This window comes from Lutra lutra, chromosome 6, assembly GCF_902655055.1.
Source record: "Lutra lutra chromosome 6, mLutLut1.2, whole genome shotgun sequence".
NCBI lineage: Eukaryota > Metazoa > Chordata > Mammalia > Carnivora > Mustelidae > Lutra > Lutra lutra.
This window is the reverse complement of record NC_062283.1, coordinates 153,067,106-153,085,329: the sequence shown is the minus strand read 5'-3', so window position 1 is coordinate 153,085,329 and position 18,224 is coordinate 153,067,106. Positions and strand designations below refer to the sequence as shown.

At 57.7% G+C, this 18,224-nt stretch overlaps 1 protein-coding gene across 2 annotated transcripts in view; it reads right to left on the bottom strand.

Moving 5' to 3' along the window:
- Nucleotides 1-18,224, bottom strand: part of SMOC2 (SPARC related modular calcium binding 2) — a 148,462-nt gene that overhangs the window by 5,103 nt on the left and 125,135 nt on the right. For both annotated transcript variants that reach the window (XM_047734742.1, XM_047734743.1), the window contains exons 10-11: nt 3,181-3,280; nt 1,170-1,417 (exon numbers count right to left, since the gene is read on the bottom strand). In XM_047734742.1, coding sequence (XP_047590698.1) covers nt 1,170-1,417; nt 3,181-3,280 — 348 coding nt within the window. The remainder of the gene's footprint in view (nt 1-1,169; nt 1,418-3,180; nt 3,281-18,224) is intronic.

The window sequence follows — 18,224 nt, the reverse complement described above, 5'->3', positions numbered from 1 at the left end:
CACGCGGACAGAGCCGAGTGCAACCATCACGGTCAGGAACTGGGCTTCACCCAGTCATCCAGGCACCCCGCCGGGTACCCGAGGAAATCAGGTTGTCAGGAAGGGGCCTGGATGATTCCAGTGAATCCAGTCCCGGGGCCGGTTCAATCCAGGAGCTACAGCAATCATGCTTGTACTTCCCGATGCTTCCCCAGCTGGGGCCTTGCTGACCCCGGGGAATGGCCCCTATGAGGGCAAAGCATTTCCTACACAGAGCAACACTGACTCTGGAGCAAAGCCATCCATCCAGAGCCCATGCACAACCACCGGTGGGGCTCCCTCACTGGGCCACTAGCCCCCACTCTCCTCACCCCAGAGCAGGGACCAGACAGTGAGCCCCTCTTAGGGCAGTAGGGCTTCACCCACACCAGGCTGTTCTCCAGGACATCATACAACCAGGGTCCGGTGGACCATAGCTTTCTCCGACCAAGATGAGTGAAACGGCTGGATTCTTAGATGCCCGAGGGGCCCAAGGCAGGACAGTGTCCCCAGTGCTGGCCACGACACCCTCCTGGTCTCCCTCCCAACATCCTGAGGGCTGTGCTCAGACATCAGCTCCTCATCCTGAGCCCGGCACTGCCTCCCTGGTCCCAGGGCCACGCGTGCAGGGATCGTCACCTCCCATGGTGTGTCTGGCTGCTTTCTGTAAACTGGGAGACCCATGAGCTGTGCTCCATTCTCCACCCGCACCCCGCAAGGGAAGCCCTGCTGGCCAACTTCCAGGACGCCATCGAGTGCGAGTGGTCTCCGAGATCCTGCACACAACTCTTCCAAATAAAGCCTGAATTGTCTAAGACGAACTTCTCCTAGAGACTTGGGCAAAGTACATTTCACAATCGCCCAGATCTAGCCGGGAACCATCGCGGTGGATGAAGCTGGGTGACCATCATGACAAAAACGAGGGACGCAGGGACACGTCAGAGAGAAGGGGACCTGCGACGTGGGCCAGGTTCCCGATGGTCTACGATTCCGTCTACGGACCACGACCTACAGGGAAGCGGCACCCCCAACCTAGAGGACAAGCGACACTGTCTAGGAAGCTGGTCGAGCAGGCATCAGGACCGGACGCTCTGCAAAGCGAAGAACAATGAGAAAGGCTCTTACTGGAGGTCTGTCTGGGTTTGCTTTACCTTCTGCTTTCGTTACCCCCAGACAGCCCATCAGCTCCTGCATGGAGATGGATTTGTCGTTGTTCACGTCGCAGTACTCGACAAACTTCTTCACACATTTTTTGGGTTTTGACTTTTTCCGAAGGAACCTCTTGAAGGGCTTAATCTCCTTCTTGCCGATGTCCCCGCTGGAGTTTTTGTCCAGTAGCTTGAAGTACCAGTGGACCACTCGCTCCTCCAGCGTGTGGCTGGGGTCGGGCTCGGAAAGCCTGGAAGAGCACACAAGGTCGTCAGACACCTGCCCTTGACCATCCACTGGAGGCACAGGGTGCGCTCCGACGCTCCCAGAAGGCGGCCCCACGCATCACTGCTACGGTGCTGATGCCTAACCCTGTGTGGGTTCTGCCATCCATGGAGCAATTTTTAAAAATAATTTAAAGAAAGGAATTTAGCAAGAACATTTTAAGTTGGTTTCAAAATTATAAATGGCACAATGAACTCCATGTGTTTATTACACACTTGGTGTTGACTGAGCTCTAAGGCCCGAAGCCTCCTTGCCCCGGGTTCCATGCTCCACGGGGGGGGGGGGGGGGGGTCAGTCGGCCTAGCCACGGCCCCCAGCAAACCCTCGGACCTGAGGTTCCTGACTCCTCGAAGTGCGAGTCACTGGCATTCTATTCAATCCTGCAGAGCAGCTGGAAGAAGCAAATAAAAATACATCTAGACATTTTGCCTTGGATTAAAAAAAAGGTTTGGTATTTTAAGATATAAATAACTAAAAACTCTCCTAGAAGCTCTGCTTTGAGTCAAATCTTGGAAAATGTCCCAAATGTTAAAACATGCCTCCTCACTCAGCAGACGATGGAAAAGAACGCATACGGACACCTGCGGGCCCTCTCTCCGCTGGCATCTGTGTCTAGGCTCACCCCCCCGAGGAGCCCACGTTCCCCCAAGTGTGAAAACCACACAGGTATCAAGCATTTGAGGGCCACCAGCACCTCCAGCCTTCGGAGGAGCTTCTCAGACAGTGATTCGTTGACTGTCCTCAAGCCCAGCTCCTCAGATGAGAGCAAGCTTTCCAAGAGTGTGTCAGCTGGAGAGGTAGGCCTTTTTATTTCTTTATTTTTTGCTTTATTAAGCTTAATTTGCTGCTTGGTTGTGACATTTTCTGTTAGCATGGCCTTTTCCCTCTTCTTGAGTCTTACTCTTAAGAAGAGAGGCAGAGAGAGCCTTGTGCTGAGGAGACCAGGACACTTTAGATCATCAGAAGAGCCAGGAGGGTCAAGGCTCTGCAGGCAGAAGTGGGGAGGAAGGCCAGCGCACTAAGGAAATAGGAAGATTCTCCCTCGGAAAAAGCCTCTTAGAAGAAAGGGACGGACTCACTAATCCTCAGGGGGTCCAGTGCAGGGAGCTGCAGGACAGACGACTTCGGGGACCCTACAGGAGCTCGATTCAAAACCCCAGGCCCACACCCGCAGAACGTCTGCCGCGCTTCCAGAGAGAACGGGCCCAAGTTTCAGGAGTCACCCTCTGAGCCATGTCTGTGTAAAAATGCCACTGATTGTGCACTTGAAACCCAGGATGGTAAGTCGTACGTTATATGGGTTTTTCTACCATAAATACGTAACATGTTGAAAACTTGAAATCAGACACTTCAATTCCAAGTATTAAAATCTACTCAATAACTCAAAAATGCAGTTCCAAGGCTTGAAGCCAGCAGAGTGAGGGTCCCTGACTTCTGTTCCTGTCCCGCCTGCCACCACCTGATGGGACCACTGGGAACCCCAGGTTCCAGCTCTTCCCATGGTGACACAGCCCTTGGTGGTGTAACTGCCTTCCAGGGAGAGCTGCTGGACCAGCCACCTCTAGACCCATGGAGCGGGGGGACGCGCTGAGAAAGGACTCGCTTCCCAGAGCCCTGCAGGGTCCGGAGAAGCTGAGAAGCCTCGGGTGCCTCGGCCGCACGGACTTCTGGCTTTCCGACACCTGGGGTTTCCTCGAGGCTCCCGCTCCGCTGCGGAGCGTGCCCTACCTGCCAGAGGAGGAGGGGTCGGAGACCGCGTGGACCATGTCGGTGGACAGCGCGTCCAAAATGCTCGTCAGGAACTCATTCTTTTTGGCACCAGGACAACCTGAAGAGAAAGTACAGACATATTTTTCCCCCATATTTCACAAAACCCACAGAGTAAAAGATCTTTCTCTACAACAACAAAAAGAAACCAGGGAAGATTTGGGAACTGTGCGGGTGCACCCCATTGAGCGCAGGTGAAAGGTCATTGCTCATGCTGCCACACGCATGTTGATTTGGAGCACAATTTTTAAAAGATTTATGTATTTATTTGAGAGAGCGCGTGAGTGAGCATAGGCATGCGAGGGGCAGCGGGACAGAACAAGGGGGACGCAGCCCTCAAGCAGACCCCCACCGAGAGCAGAGCCCGACCGACCGTGATCCCACCGCCCGGGAGATCATGACCTGAGCCAGAACCAGGGGTGGGATGCTCGACCAGCAGAGCCCCCCAGGCCCCCGTTCTGGATTGTGATTATTGTAAATGACAGGCTCTAACACTCATTGCACCCCTGTGTGAGGCGAAGACATTCACGGGCATTCACCCCCGTCCCCGGGACGCCCCAGGGGTCCGCTGTGACCGGTCAGAGTCATAGCCGAGGTCCCCGTGCTTGCAGCATCAAAGGCGCCCCAAGGTCACACTGCTGGAGGCCGGAGCCCAGAGACCCCGCCCCAGCTCAGAACACCTGTTTATGGCGGCTCATCCCCCAGCACCTCTCACCTGCCAGACCCCACGTGCCGGCAGCCCCTCCTCCCCACACAGGCCCCACACGGGTGCCAGCTGGGGCGGTGCCCCCACCCGCTTCAGGAGGAGGAGGAGGGAGGCCAGCAGCAGGGCTGTCTTCTCTGAATGCGGGAGGACAGGGCCTGCGTGGGATGGTGGTGCTGTGCTCCAGGGGACTGGTCACTCGGACACCAGCCAGCTCTGTGGTCACCTACACTCTGCTTTTGTCTGTGTCCTGCTGACACTTGAGTTTCTGGCGTGACTGTGCGAGCACTTGTCGGCGACCGACAGCGGGAATCTGTTTAGGTCGATCCCCCTCATCAAGTACACAAGCCAGGGACAGCTGTGAGCGCTCCGGAGAGGGACAGCAGGGCGACAGCTGAAAAAGCGGCTGCTACTCCATGGGGAAACGCTCACCCTTGGGAGGATGCTACTTTTCAAGAAAAAACAATAGTCTACTTAGCTCTTCCCCCTGGGAGGCTGCGAGCGTGTCACACATGACCCGGACCCGGGCACCCCCTGCGCCACGGGCACCCCCTGCGCCACCCGCAATCCTGCTGGGAGAGGACGCCGGCCTCCTTGGAGGGTTGGGGCAGCGAATCCATGAACGGCAGGACTGGCGGCTTCTAGGAAGGAGAGGACAGGCAGACGGGCTTCCTGCCCAGGAGCATGGGGTGGGGGTGCATGACAGACCGCCCCCGATCCCCGTCCCGGGTGGCCGCAGGGACTGGTCCCCAGGACCCCCACAGCCTGTTAGCCTGGAGACAGCCCATGGAGGGCTGGGCTGGGGGTGAGGAAGACCCTGGGGGTCTGGGAAACGCCCGGCTGTTGAATGACGCTCAGTGGGAGCAGCTCTAAGAAAGCCGGCGCGAGCGTCCTGCGTTGGGGGCCCTGACCTTGGCAGGGACACACCCAGCTCTGTGCTTGCTGCTGATTTAGATACATCGCCCAAACGGAGCGAAGCAGCGCGCAGTCCCTAACCGGAAACGACCCGACCGTCAGGAAACCGGACTCGGGGCTTGTGGAAATGTTAGAATCCTTCGATGCACAAAGGAGTTGACATACAAGCTGAATTTGCTTCTAAACCAAGAACTATTAGATCAGTCCTGCTAAAGATCCTTTTTACCGTTCACGAAACAGCCTGCCTCACTGGGATCTCCCCGCGTAGGCGAGGTCGGTGTTCTGCCGCTTAGAGGAGCTGTGGTCCCGAAAAGACACTCCTCCTTCTTACATGGAAAGACACTGAACTTCCTTTTAAATAAAGAAAATAAACCTCAACGGAGTTTGTGTCTGGAAGACAGAGCCGCCTCCCCCGCGAGGCCTTCCTCGAGAGGCATTCCCCGCCCCACCCGGTGGCCCCGGTGCAGGGCTGTGGCGCACAGGGGTCCGCTCGTTGGGGTTCTGGCCATGCCATGTGCCGGGTGCACAGATGTTTGCTGAGACCCCGGCCGAGGAGCTGGGCCCACGGCAGCAGCCACAGGGGACGGAGCGCGTGTTCCGAGTCCTGGCCTGACCTGGGCGGACCACGGGGTCGTGATCTACCCTGGACTCCAGGAGCCCTGCGCCTACTGCTCAGAGGACTGTGCCAGGGATGCAGGGGTGTGGGGGCCGAGTCAGAATCAGGGAGGAAGGTGGGGCTTGGGGAGCACAGTCCCACAGTCCCTGCAGGGCCAGGGTTTCCGGGAGCTGCAGTGTTGGCCTGGGGGGTGGGAGTGGGGGGAGGGGCCAGGCCTTAGTACCCCAGCCGCCCCGTCCTGCATGACAATGTGCTGTTTGTCGCTGACACAGGGGGACTGTAGCTCAAAGCTATTTCTGAGACCAAAAGGCAAATGAAAATGTAAAGCAAGAAGAAATCAGAAGGAAAAAGTTCAGAACCCTTTGAGGGAGTTTTTACCAGGTGGAAGTGACAGAAATACAGGAAGGGAAATGTCACCGAGACAGGGGCGCAACCTCAAAACCGAATGGAAGCAGCGACGGGCCTGGGGCAGAAGGGGGCCACCCCCAAGCCACGTGGCTTCTCCCACATCCCCCGTCTCTGCGCCCCCGGCCGCCGCTCAGGCTGCAGACAGGCCGTCTCGGGGCCTGCAGACCTGCATGTGCCCCGGAACCCTGGGGCCTCGTGGGGCCGTGCGCCGACGGGACAGATACCCCACAACAGTCAGAACCCTCAGCCACGACTCGTCTCCTCCTCTCCCTGCACAGCTGCCCCAGGGCAGCTCCACAGCCCCCGACAGCTTGTGTTGTTAAAACGCAGCACTGTTCATGCAGGTCTGCCGTCCACACACCGTGCTCTCCAGCCCAGTGTGGACTGGCCCTCGGAGGCCTCGGACCGGAGGCACCATGCATGGACAGCCCCCAGGAGCTTGGGGACGGCGAGTGTCCGGCTTCTGTCTCAGGCAGACACTCACAGGGCCCAGAGACACATGTGCAGGGACAGAGGAAACCACACTGCCCTTCCAAAGCTGCAGGCGAAATTACTACGTCAATTTAGTTACAAACCCGTGGCAAAACCAAACCAGGAGCTTAGCCTGAAGATGGTGTCGATCCCATTAATCTGCAGAATCTAAGGAACACCCTTGGTGACCGATTAGACGTCTGGGAAAGCACTTGAGTCCTAATCCTGGTTTGGAGCTGCAGTGCGGACATTTGAGTGTCCACGGTCACTGACCTTGGTCTCTGCCGTGGCCGCACACCCAGGCTGTGGACGGGCTTGAGCAACCCACCCTGCACACCACGGGTTCTCGGGAGCCTGGTGGAGACTGTGTCCTTTACAATCATCCGACCAGCGGTCTTTCAAGATGAACGTGTTCCTCACTTTCTATGAAACGTCCTTATTTTTAAAAACAGAAGCTTTTTGTTTAGAAATTACAGTTTCTTTTTTCCTTCAAACAGACATCAGTGCACCTTCGGGACTTCTCCCACGATCACATATAAAACCACTCTCTGAGTCAAAGCCGGAGTCCCCTTCCTTCTTGTCACCTGACACTCTGGCACGGCCGCCGAGGGGCGAGTGACGGCCGTGTCCTCAGACTTCCATCAGGGGAAAGCAGTACGTGGAGGTAACCATATTTTTGGACCCATGTCAGCCAACACCGACCCACGGGTTTGTCACTGCCCAACAGGTGACCACATGGGCTCCCGGGCCACAGAAATGGGAAGGGGGCCAGGCCGACAGACTGGGTCCTGTGTTTCAGGGCAAATGGCCTTGTGGGGTGGTGGGTGTGGGGGTAGGACCCCGGCCGGTCTGCCTTCAAGCATCTGCAAAGCTCCGGCTGCTCGGCTGTAGGTCTGCGTGGTGCGTGCTGGGCAGCGGATGCGGGTTAGGGTTATAAAAGCAAGAAATAAAGCTGCTTTGATTCTCGCTGTTGAAAACAGAATCCGGCGTAGAGAAGCAGGAACGGTCTAGAGCGGCCGAGCAGCCGTGCGGCTGACGTAAGACCACCCGAGACACAGAGAAGACCTAAGAGCAGAGACGCCCTGACATCCCGGCACGGCGTAACGACAAACCCTGCCTGTCCCCACGCACAGCCAGCCCCCAGGTCTCTGCAGGAGCCAGTGGCCCAGAGCGCAGTAGGACGGGAGCAGATCCCCTAACACCCGCGGGTGCTGGGAGTCCCGGGAAGAAGCTGGGGGATCTGTAGGAGAGATCTTAAGATCTCTGACCCTGCAGCCCAGGGATGGGCTTCCCGAGACGGACCCCGGCAGGGAGCCATGGAGGCCTCCGGGGATGAGCTCGAGGGGCATCAGGGAGGACACAGCCCTCTGGGGGTTCCCAGCCCCAACGCAGCAAGTACGCAGAGAACGTCCTCGGCAAACACGGGCGTGGGTTCACCCTTGAAGCCCACCCGGGGTGAGGGGGGACTCAGGCCCCCGCCCTGCGGCCACAGAAGGAAGTGACGGTCCAAGCTCAGGTCTGAGCGCACCCGTGAGGGGATGAGACGAGGGTGTCAGAGGGTGGGGTCCCCGCCCCCAAGGAACACATCCTCAGTGAGCCTTTTGCGAGGCCCACGCCAGCTCGGTGTCTAGAGCCCACACTGGAGATGACCAGGAGGGCCCGCTGGCACGTACGAGCCTTCAGGAGAAAGCAGAGAACTTTCCAATCTTAAGATAAAAACAAAATCTCGACTCTTGTGTACCAACTCCTGTTTTCCCATCTTTTCTATGTTTACACATTTTATATATTTATTTTCATATTTCCTTACTTTCAACATCTTTTCACTATTCTAAACAGAGAGGTCCACAGGCTTGCGACTGGGCGCCGACGGGTGACCGATAACACACGTCAGGAGTCAGCGTTGGGCAGGAAGAGAGGGCCTGGGGATCCAGAATTACTCCCTCGGAGACGCGGACGGAACCAGCGCCCACGAGGGGCCCTTCCCACCCTCACATTAGAGGGCGGGGCTGTGGGGGCTCTGCGGGTCCCAGCCTGTCCCTTCACAGAAATTCTTGGTCTTTGACTTTAATTCCCTTGTGGTGAGGTCATCTGAGTCTGCGACGTGTGCTGGGAATTTGGAGTCGTTGGTAAGTTAGTTATGAGTATCTGTCTTAAAGACAAGTGTTTGCTTTCCAAACCTTCCTACACTTCTGGAGGACAGCAGCCTGTCCCCGTTCCCTCGTCACCCTCTGCTAACCGCATATTTGGTGCCAATGCCATCTGTACCCTCAAGGATCGCATAAAACCAAGTGTGGGCGAGCACACACGAGGGCTCTTGGTGGCCGGAGTAAGGAGCACAGAGTTCCACTGTCTTCCCTCCAGGTGAGGGTCCCGCCGCCTGCCGCTCGACAGGACACGTCCCAACACTCCAATGTCTGGTACATATTTTCACCAAGTATTAGGATCATCTTTACTGTCCTTTGCAGGCTTTCCTGGTTGAAGCCACACTATTCTCTCTCTCAGCGTCACTCGGGACAAAACAACTAGTTCCAGCTGAATCTTCTCCTGACCACAACTTTGTTAATGTTCCCAAACTGACAACAGCCTTTCTTAGAGTGTTTTTAAGACACTAAAATAAGTAACTGTCTAATGTTAACTCTCGAAGCCTCCAGATCCCTAGGGATGTCAGGAAGCCATTCTCACCCTCTCGGCCCCATGACCTGTCATCACACAACAAGGCCCTCAGCCCCAGGGACAAAACCTCAACAGGAAAGAGCACGTCTTTGATCAGAGACACGGCAACTGAGAAGGAGACGCCCAGAATCGAGGAGCCAAGGTCCAGCCAGAATGAACTCCAGCCACAGGCCCGTGGCTCGATGCCTTCAGAAGTCGTGGTCCTTTGTGACCAAGCGTCCTGTGCACCCACAGGAAACGAAGTTGACACTTAGCCGTGGGCATAAGCATCGCTTCCCGGTTTTGAATCTGAGAACTCGCTGCGACGCCCTCCACGAACGGATCGCACGCGCTGGCTGGCGTTTCTAAGGCTGTTTCTGAAGTATTTCTGGGGATAACATCACCTTCCTCTGGGAGCTAAGCCACGCTCATCGCCATAAACGTAGCTGTGAATCAGAAAGGGCTTGAGGTCTGCCGTGACCGCTCCACACCCAGAGGTAACAACGCGGCAGCCGCAGGTGGGAGCTCACACACCGCAGGTTAGAGAGAGTCCCTGTGACCCGGCCTGCGCCATCAACCCAACGCCCTCTGGGTGAAGAGGGACGTGTCCTTCTGCGGCTCCACAACCAGGTAGAGACCGGGCCAGGAGGGGGTGACCCAGGCTGTGGGACGGGGCCTCCTCTGTTCCCCGTCTGACCGCCCGGCGTCCTCCCGGTCCCGGGCTGCAGGGAAGCAGCGAGCAGCCCGCTGCAGGCTCGGCGACGGGACAAACGCATGCCCCAGGGACGGACGCTGTCCGGCGTTCAGGCACAGGCTCCCTGCTCCCCGTTGTCCTGACAGATGTAGCTAAGGAGCTCCCCATCCTTACAGAGACAACCTCCTCTCAGACGACAGGCTCGTTTCTTTTTCCTTCCAGTGCTTCACTCTACAGCGTTATGCGTCATTTAAGGAGGACTCGGGGCTTGGGAACAGGAAGACCCCTGAAACCTTTTCAGCTGCAAACCTGGGCACATCCCCCTTTCACTGTCATGAAAAATAAGCCCCCAGTGTCCGACGTGCTCGTGAACTACCCGCTACAGCACCCATGCCCGTGCCCGGGTGCTGGTGGGCTTCCGAGTCACTGAACAATTAACAAACATCCGGAGACAGAGGACCCCTGCGGCCTGTGATGCTACGCGATGCGCGAGCCGGGCTGTGCGGGGGTGAGGGCTGGTGCAGTCCCAGACTCTGCCCTTCTCACAGCTTCCCCGGGTGCGGCCGTGTCAGGGGCAGGCGGGGGGTCCCGACTCGGGACCAAGCGGGAGACCCGCACCTGCAGCAGCCCGAGCGCCGTCCCTCGAGTCCTGCCGCTGGTGTGAGGAGCAGGTCGTCCCTGACCTTGCTCCCCTCTCTGCCTGGACCCCCACCGTGCTCTTCGGCTCCTGAGCGACTGTCCCCGCGTCCTGGAATCCCACCCAGAACCAGACGCTGAAGCTGCCAGGCTAGTTACTGACCCGGGAGCGGAGCTCATGGCCAGCGGAGCTCCCCACGGCCCTGCTGTCCTGGCGTGCAGGGACACGAGGGTCTGTTCCTTTTGGGACTTGGTGTCCGTGCCACGCTCGCCATGCGCAGCTCTCCCCGCGGGACGGTAGGTCTCTGCACAGGGTTCATGTCGTGGATCGCCGGGATGATTCCAGGAGGTTTCTGACCACCCCCTGGGCTCCGGAGGGCCACGGCTCTGAGGATAAAGGGGCTCAGGGAGTTGCCACCGAGGGGTGGGTGGGCAGCCCCTGCCGTCCACGGGCTGTCTTCCTGGGGGTGGGCGTGTCGGCTCTGGGGGCAGCAGGGTCCTCAGCGCCAAGCCCCCAAGGAAGGGCCTGTGTGGCCACAGGGACACCTGCAAGTGGAGAGCCACGGCCCCCACCCATCAAATACAGCAGAGCCCCTTCTGTAAAACCACAGTACAGTCACGTTCGAGTGCTGCTCGGAAACCCGCTGAGAACCATGCACATGTTTTAAAGAGGTGAGAGAAACCAGAGGGGAGGCCGCCCATGGGCCCGGGACTCCAGGAGGGCAGAGCGCAGCCCAAGATGGTGTGGCTCTGATAGGCCACGCGGGGGACGCTCCCCTACACTCAGGCCCGCAGCCTCCGGAAGCCACCTCCACTTCCAGAACGAGGCAGGGGCAGCGCTCGGGGAGCTCTGCTGACACCCACTGAGAACGTCCCGGTCCCCGTGGCTGTCCACCTGCCCACATCATCACTGTCCACACGTGAGGCGCGGTGGCCCCATGCCCCAAGCCTGCACTGAGCCAAGGGACAGACATGCTCTCCACGAACCCCACGGAGCCCTGAGATGTGGGGCAGCGCCCTCCTTCCCAGTGCCAAAGGAGCAACAGGCCTCGGCAACACTGGCCAGCCAGTGCCGGGCTCCAGACCCCCCGCCACTCACAGACCCCCCCGCTGGAACTGCTGTCCCCCCACCACACGCAGAAGTTCCCCCTGGCCCGACTCACGGGCACCACTGATCCCAGAACACACTCCTGCTCCCCGGCCCAGGCTGCCGGCTTCGCCCGTCCACCCTCCATCCCCTCCTGCAGAGGGTCACACTGCCTTCCTGGGGAGGACTGGCTTCGGCTGGCTTCCACGTGAGTGGCAGGGCCCTCCTGCTGTCTGGGGTAATTCTCAAGCTATAACTGAATCTATCACATTTGGTTTTTCCCTTACAGAGTCCAAGCCCATGGGACAGCCCTGGGTCCACGTCGCTGGGACCCCCGAGGTGGCGCCTCAGAGCACCGGTACACAGATGGCTCAGCCAAGGACCTGCCTCTGGGGTCCGCCTTCCCCTCACTTCTGAGATGTGCAGTTTGTCCCCAGAAATGAAGACACAGGTCAAACCCTCTAGGGCCCGAGCAATACGGTTTCAGAAACTTTCAGATATCACAAGATTTCCTATGTGCGCGTTCCTCAACGTCCGAGTGATTATCTGAACCCAGCACGTGTCCCGGAGCCCGTTTCCCACCTCACTACACCCTCTGATACCCACAGAGAACAGATGCACAAGGGAAAACTCTCCAAAGACGACAAATGACATCATTCCGACGTACGTTCTCCAGCAAGTGGTGGGAAGTGGACTGGCCTGTTTGCTCACCAACGTGCGCAGAGAGAGAGAGTCCCTTAGGGTTTGGGGCAACCTCTGTTCTGAGGGGAAGCTGGGACTGAAGAAGAGGCCCCTCCAGGCTTCACACTGGGCCACTTTTTCTCATTTTCAACACCGATAAGGCGACTGCTGCTCAGGTGACAGAGGTCAGTGACTCGTCACTTGGGGTCAAGGTATTAAGTCGGCGGATAGAGTTGGTGTCTGGTGAGCTCTGTGGGGGACGCCCCAGACCCTGCCTTCAGTTTCTCATTTTCCAAAAACCTCTGCACTGGCATGAATGAGGAAAGACACGTGTGCTCCGGGCACCAAACGTGGAAGTGCACAAAAGCGAGGCTGGGAAATCCGGTCTTGGGCAGTTGGCTGAGGCGGCTTCGGGGAGCTGATGCAGCAAAGAAGGCAGCACCACCGCCGGGACGCGCTGCTCATGCGGGATGTCACTCCTCATGAGCCTGAGTCACTGTTGACCAACTCAACCAGCCGTTTACCAGCTAGCGGCCCCGAGACCTCCGATCCGCTCAGGAATTCTGATGACGATGTGCGAAGGTTCTGGAACGATCATTTCACGCCGTATTCAGGAAGCATCCGTCCGGAGATGTGAGAGGGGGTGGTGTTCGTTCACGATCGTCACGACTCACACCGATCTCTATCTCTGCATCTGTGGCGCGAAGCCGTGTGGGTCGCGGTCAGAGAGCAGCTCTGTCCCCAGCTCTGCTGTCCTCCGTGTCACCCACCCCACCGCCATCACTGGAAATCCTGTCATCCGAAGGAAAAAGATCTAATGCTATGATGCGATATGGAAACAAAACAAGGAAACTGCACAGTTTCCATCTTCCCTGAACACAAGCTCTTCCCGGACACAGTCTGAGGCGGGTCCACATGAACCCCGATTTCTACGTGCTCCTCACTGGCCAAGGGGCTCACGCCGCTCCCCGAACACGGTGCACTCACCACCCAGCTCAGCTCTTTCCGTCTTTAACGAAGTCGCTCAATGCGGCTCTTCCCTAGGAACACTCCCTGCCTCGTTTGGCGGACGCGACCTCTCTGCCCTAAACTCCCGACACCCACAGCCACCGTCTACCTACCAGGGCTGAGGTGGGCACCAGGTGCTTCCAGCCTTCCTGGTGCACAGGGCAGTCTCGAAAGGACGGTTTTGTGTCCAGTTGGGAAATCAAGTTGCACGTGTTTGGAGTTTTCTACCCCACACGACTCTGACCAGGAGGGGCTCTTGGAGGAAACAGGCTGCGCTGGACATAAAAGGACCGTCCGCCGACACGGAGCCTGTCCAGATGCTGGAGCCGGAGGACCCTGAGCGACGAGGTTTCTGTGCGGACACGGCAGGACGGGCACGGACTCACAGCATGCCCTGCTTCCCAAAGCCCACCGCCACCGAGTCCCCTGCCGGCTTCGAGCAAATGACTGTGCTTTGAAAGGGGGTCGTTGCTGTGCGGGTCAGCGTCACAGACGCGGGAAACACCTGCGCTTCAGGAGGGCTTTGGAAAGCACCACCTCAAGCGGTGGAACGCAGGAGAGCAGCCCCCACCTGACGCACCCCTGCCCGGCCCCGGCCCTGTGCACACAAGGAGTGGCCCAGGGAGCGGAGCATCTGCTCACCAGAGGGGCTGAGCAATCGCCTCCACCTCCTGAGGACTCTTGGGGTCCCCAGAGCTGCAGCATCCCGAGTCTTACAGACAAACTGTGATGTGCCCAGCAGGAGCCCCCGCTCCCAGAAACCAGCTGAGTGACCTGTGTATCGTAGTCCCAGCAGCGCTACAGTTTCCTAGGCCACAGACTTGGATCTAACTGGAATCAGGGAGCCCAGGCACTGACACCCATGAGGACCCTTGCACAGACCTCTGATGAATGGAGCCCTGGGGGAGCCGTCACCAGGCTCCCCATCTCGGCTCTCAGACAGGAGAAATGGAGAGAGGGCAGCAGGAAGGTGCCTGAGAACAGGGGTGCTGCACCCTGACTTCTGGAGTCTGGAGTATGAGCAAGGTTGCGGGCTGTGCACTCGGCACCTGCCAGCCCGACCCCCTGGTCCCAGGAAAGACGGTGCAGACACGGCTGTCCCCGCCGCCCCACCAAGGCTGAGGGAGGAGAACTTCAGGGACTCTGCTCCCTGGGCCCCAGCAACCTGCCCCTCAGGGATGGGCCCGCTTCCTCCAGAACCCCCACCGCACCAGGTTGGGACGCTAACGCTCTGCCCCTCCCACTGGTCTGAAAGCCCTGGGGTGGCCTGGAGGAGTACCATCCCGATGGGCAGGCCGCGCAGGACAGTGCGGACAGAGGGACCGAGAGCTCGGCAGGCGTTCTCAGAGGACGGACAGCATCAGTCCGCGAGATCCCACCGCCTGTCCAGCCTGAAGCTTGCAGATCTGCCAGAGAACCTTCTGGAAGCCCAGCCAGATGAACAAACATGGTGAGGAGGTGAGGGCTTACAGAAAGGATAACTTACATCGGATCCACGCCGCGGGTTTCACATTTTCAGACTTAACACTGTTTCTCTGAATTACACACTCAAGTCATTTCTCAATATTGAAACTGCGAGTGCGTATTGTGTCTCCGCGGATTTCCGCCCCCCGCCCGCAGACGGCCACGGACTATGCCGCGTGCAGAAGCAGGACCAGCTTCGTTCTGGAACGGGGTGCTTCCCCTCAGCGTCCCGATGTTTGTTTGTGCTCAGGTGCATTACTTTAAGGCAGAACTGTTTCCTACAAGCCAATATTTTCGTTTGGGAGGTGGTCACAGAACGGCGAACTCTTCTCCCCAAAGGGCAACTGGATTTTATTGTTTGGTCTCCAAAGACTTCTGTAGGCTCTTTGTTTTCCCAATACAATGGCGCCGGAGGTTGAACAGGCCGCGTGCACCCTCCCCTCGTGGCTGTGCAGGAGGCCCCCAGGGCGGGGGGGAGGTGGTAGTTACAGCCACACCTGCACACAGGGTGGCGTCCCCTGAGTGCCCTCCACTGCCGTCCCCTCGGACAAGGACCACAGCCCTCGAGCCAGAGCCCCCCATGAACCCTCGCGGCGACAGGCGCACCCATCAGCTGGGGCGGAATCCACCGTAACCTGACTCCTTGCTCAGGTCCAACCACACGGAATGACGACCAGCATCGGCCGACCCCAGGCTTCGCAGTAAGACGCACGTCTCCCTCCTCAACACTCTGCCAACGGATCGCAACACAGCTGGCCGCATCGGGGAAGCTGTCCTTCCCAGGACTTCTCTGCAGTCTCCTTCTGTACCCGCCCATCTTTACTCTTTTAAAATGTAAGAAAGTTGGCGGATGGAGGCGGGAGCTCTTGGCAGGACCGTGCCGTGGTTTGGAACGAAGGTGTCTGGGTGCACCTGTGTCCACTGCTGGCCTGGGGAGCCTCGCTCAGCCTTCCTGGGTCCACGCCCCGTATTGCAGGACAAGCCAAGTTCAAATGAAGGAGGACATCAGGACAGAGAAAACGGAAAGCTACGGGAGGCCGGTGGGAACGAGAGTCAGGTTAATACACAGAAGACACATCTGGTGTGGATGCAGCCACACATCGGAGTCCAGAGCCTGCATGAAGAGGGACCGTCCACCAGAAGGTTGGAGAGAAAATGCCACTTGCTGATACCGAACCCAAAGAGAAACCTGTCCTATAGCGAACATGTGAGCTGCGCCGCGAGGCTGGCCGCAGCCCTGCCCACGCCCTAATGACACAGCTTCCGCAGGGTGTGACCCCTGCACTTGCAGCCCGAAATCCCACCGATCCTACTAGAGGACACTCGGCTGCTCATACACTCACCTCACTGCTTGCCCAAAGTCCCTGGGCAAAAAGATGAAGATCAGCGTCTATTTCTCTCCTGCACGTTTGCTGTGTATTCTCAGATTTTGATAAATATGGTTTACTTCCCAACGCAGGGGCCTGGAACGCATCTCTTCTCTGAAGTTGGTAAATGAGGAACTGTTTGCTTTGAGAATCACATCAATTAGGCGTCTAACCATAACACACTGGGTAGAAGAATGTCCTTCACTCACAGAGGTCGCCGGCCAAGGCTCTCCCAATGCCATCCGGGGCCCACCCAAGCACACAGAACTGGGGGATCGAGATCCTGAGTCTCTAGGGCTGTGTTTCCAGCCTAAAAGGGTCTGTGAGCAGGTGTAGCCAAAGGTGTCCTTCAGCCAATCCCAGTGAGGACGCCGATTTGGCCTGGAGCCCCCCCGGGGAACCACCCACGACGGCCAAGAGACACACGTGTAGGTAACAGAACGAGGTCGGCGGCTACGGGAGTGCTAACCAGACACCAGTAAAGGCTAATGTTTAGTTTTAGAATGACTGACCCATAGCCCTTCTTTATGGGCGATAATTAGAGAGTAGGGACCATTGCCTTTTATGGTCCCAAACGGTGCAGACTGGCGTAGAAAGTCGCAGCCAACAAAGACGAAACCCAAGTGGCCACAGGCACGTTTGTGCGAAGGTTACGGCCAAGCCCTATAAAATGTGTCTATTCTGGTTCTTAACAGAATGCACATAAAAATGCAGCTGTGTCCCAGACGTCCCTGGGCCACTTCGAGTGACCCGAGCCATGCAGAAATCTCACACATGGCCGATTCTTTCTGAAGATAGAAAAGCAGAGTCAAAATAAGAATTCTTTTTTTTCTTTTTAAGATTTTTCTTTATTTGTCAGGGAGAGAGAGCACAAGCAGGGGGAGCAGCAGAGGGAGAAGCCGGCTCCCCACTGAGCAGGGAGCCTGATGCGGGACTCGATCTCAGGACCCCAGAATCATGACCTGGGCCAATCATGGAGCCCCACATGGCAGCAGCCTCCATAGCCAGGTGGTCGTGGCCGGCCCGGCACCAGCTTCCGAGCCCTGGCAAGACAAGGCAGGCCTGCGCTGACCAACCCGGCTCACCTCACCTACACTTGAGGACGTTCCCCCTCCGGAACTCGACTTCTATCCCGGAGCAGCGCAAGCAGTGCAACTCTGGGCTGCGATGGGCTTCCTCTCCTGTGCTCAGATCTCGTCTCTGGTCAGCTGTTGGGTGATTTCTCAATGACCAACGTCGCAGACTGTTGATTTTTACCGTTCTCAGTGAGGAGCTCTTGTCTCAACAAAGCCCACAGACTATGAAAGCCAGAGCGATGTCTTCACTCCAGCATCCAAGAGGGCCTGGACAGGCTATTACACGTGTAAACACAGAACTCACTCCCTACTCAGAGGGCTGCTTGCCTTCCGCGCTGAGAAAACCCAGAGCTTGTCTGTCTGCATTCCCTGCGCCCGCGAGCTGGCGTCTCCGACTGGGGAGCTGCAGGGGGTGGGCCGCTGCACCTTGCAGTGGGGTGGGGGCTTGTCATGTGGGTCACAGTCGCCTGCCCTAGGGCCCACGGCCATGGAGGGCTCAGCTCTCGGCCTGCCTTTGCTGGATGTACTCCCTCAACACTCAAAAGGAAAGAAAGCTTCCTGGGAGGGGGCACATGGAACCAAGTGGCAAACTCAGGGCCAGCTCATTGCTTCCTACGCATTGAGTCTGTGCCATTTACTTGTAAGAGGTAAAGAAGAAAGACCAGAAAAAATATAACCACAAACACAAATGCCATGATGAAAGGAGACCAGAAGCCCGATAATACAGACGAGAGCAGGTCTTTAATTCAAGAGGCACCCCACACTGGCTGGGTGACCTTGCACAAGTCACCTGACCTCTCTGGATCTGAAGGTCCTCACCTCAGAGCAGAGCCTGGATTGTGCTAGCATCCCGTAACCTCTGCTGGGCGGAACCCGAATGGGCATGAGGAAGGGTGGGTCTCCTGGTCTACGGCCCTCCAAGACCATCCTTCCAAATAAGCCAGAGCTAAGGCTAGATCACAGCTCATGCAAGGACACTTAGCGTTCTGGGTGGCCTGGGAGTCCCAGGTATCTTGCTATCTCTAGCAGCAAACCCTACACAGGAGCCCCAGTGATGCAAAGTGGGAGAACTGGGGGGAAAGTTCAAATCATTTGCATTGATTTTGGTAAACTGAGCTTCATTCACATCGGACATAAAATTGGTGTTTGTAGGAGTTGTGGTGGTGGTGATAGTGATGGTGCTGATGATGGCATTCATGATGGTGATGGTGGTGACAATGACAATGA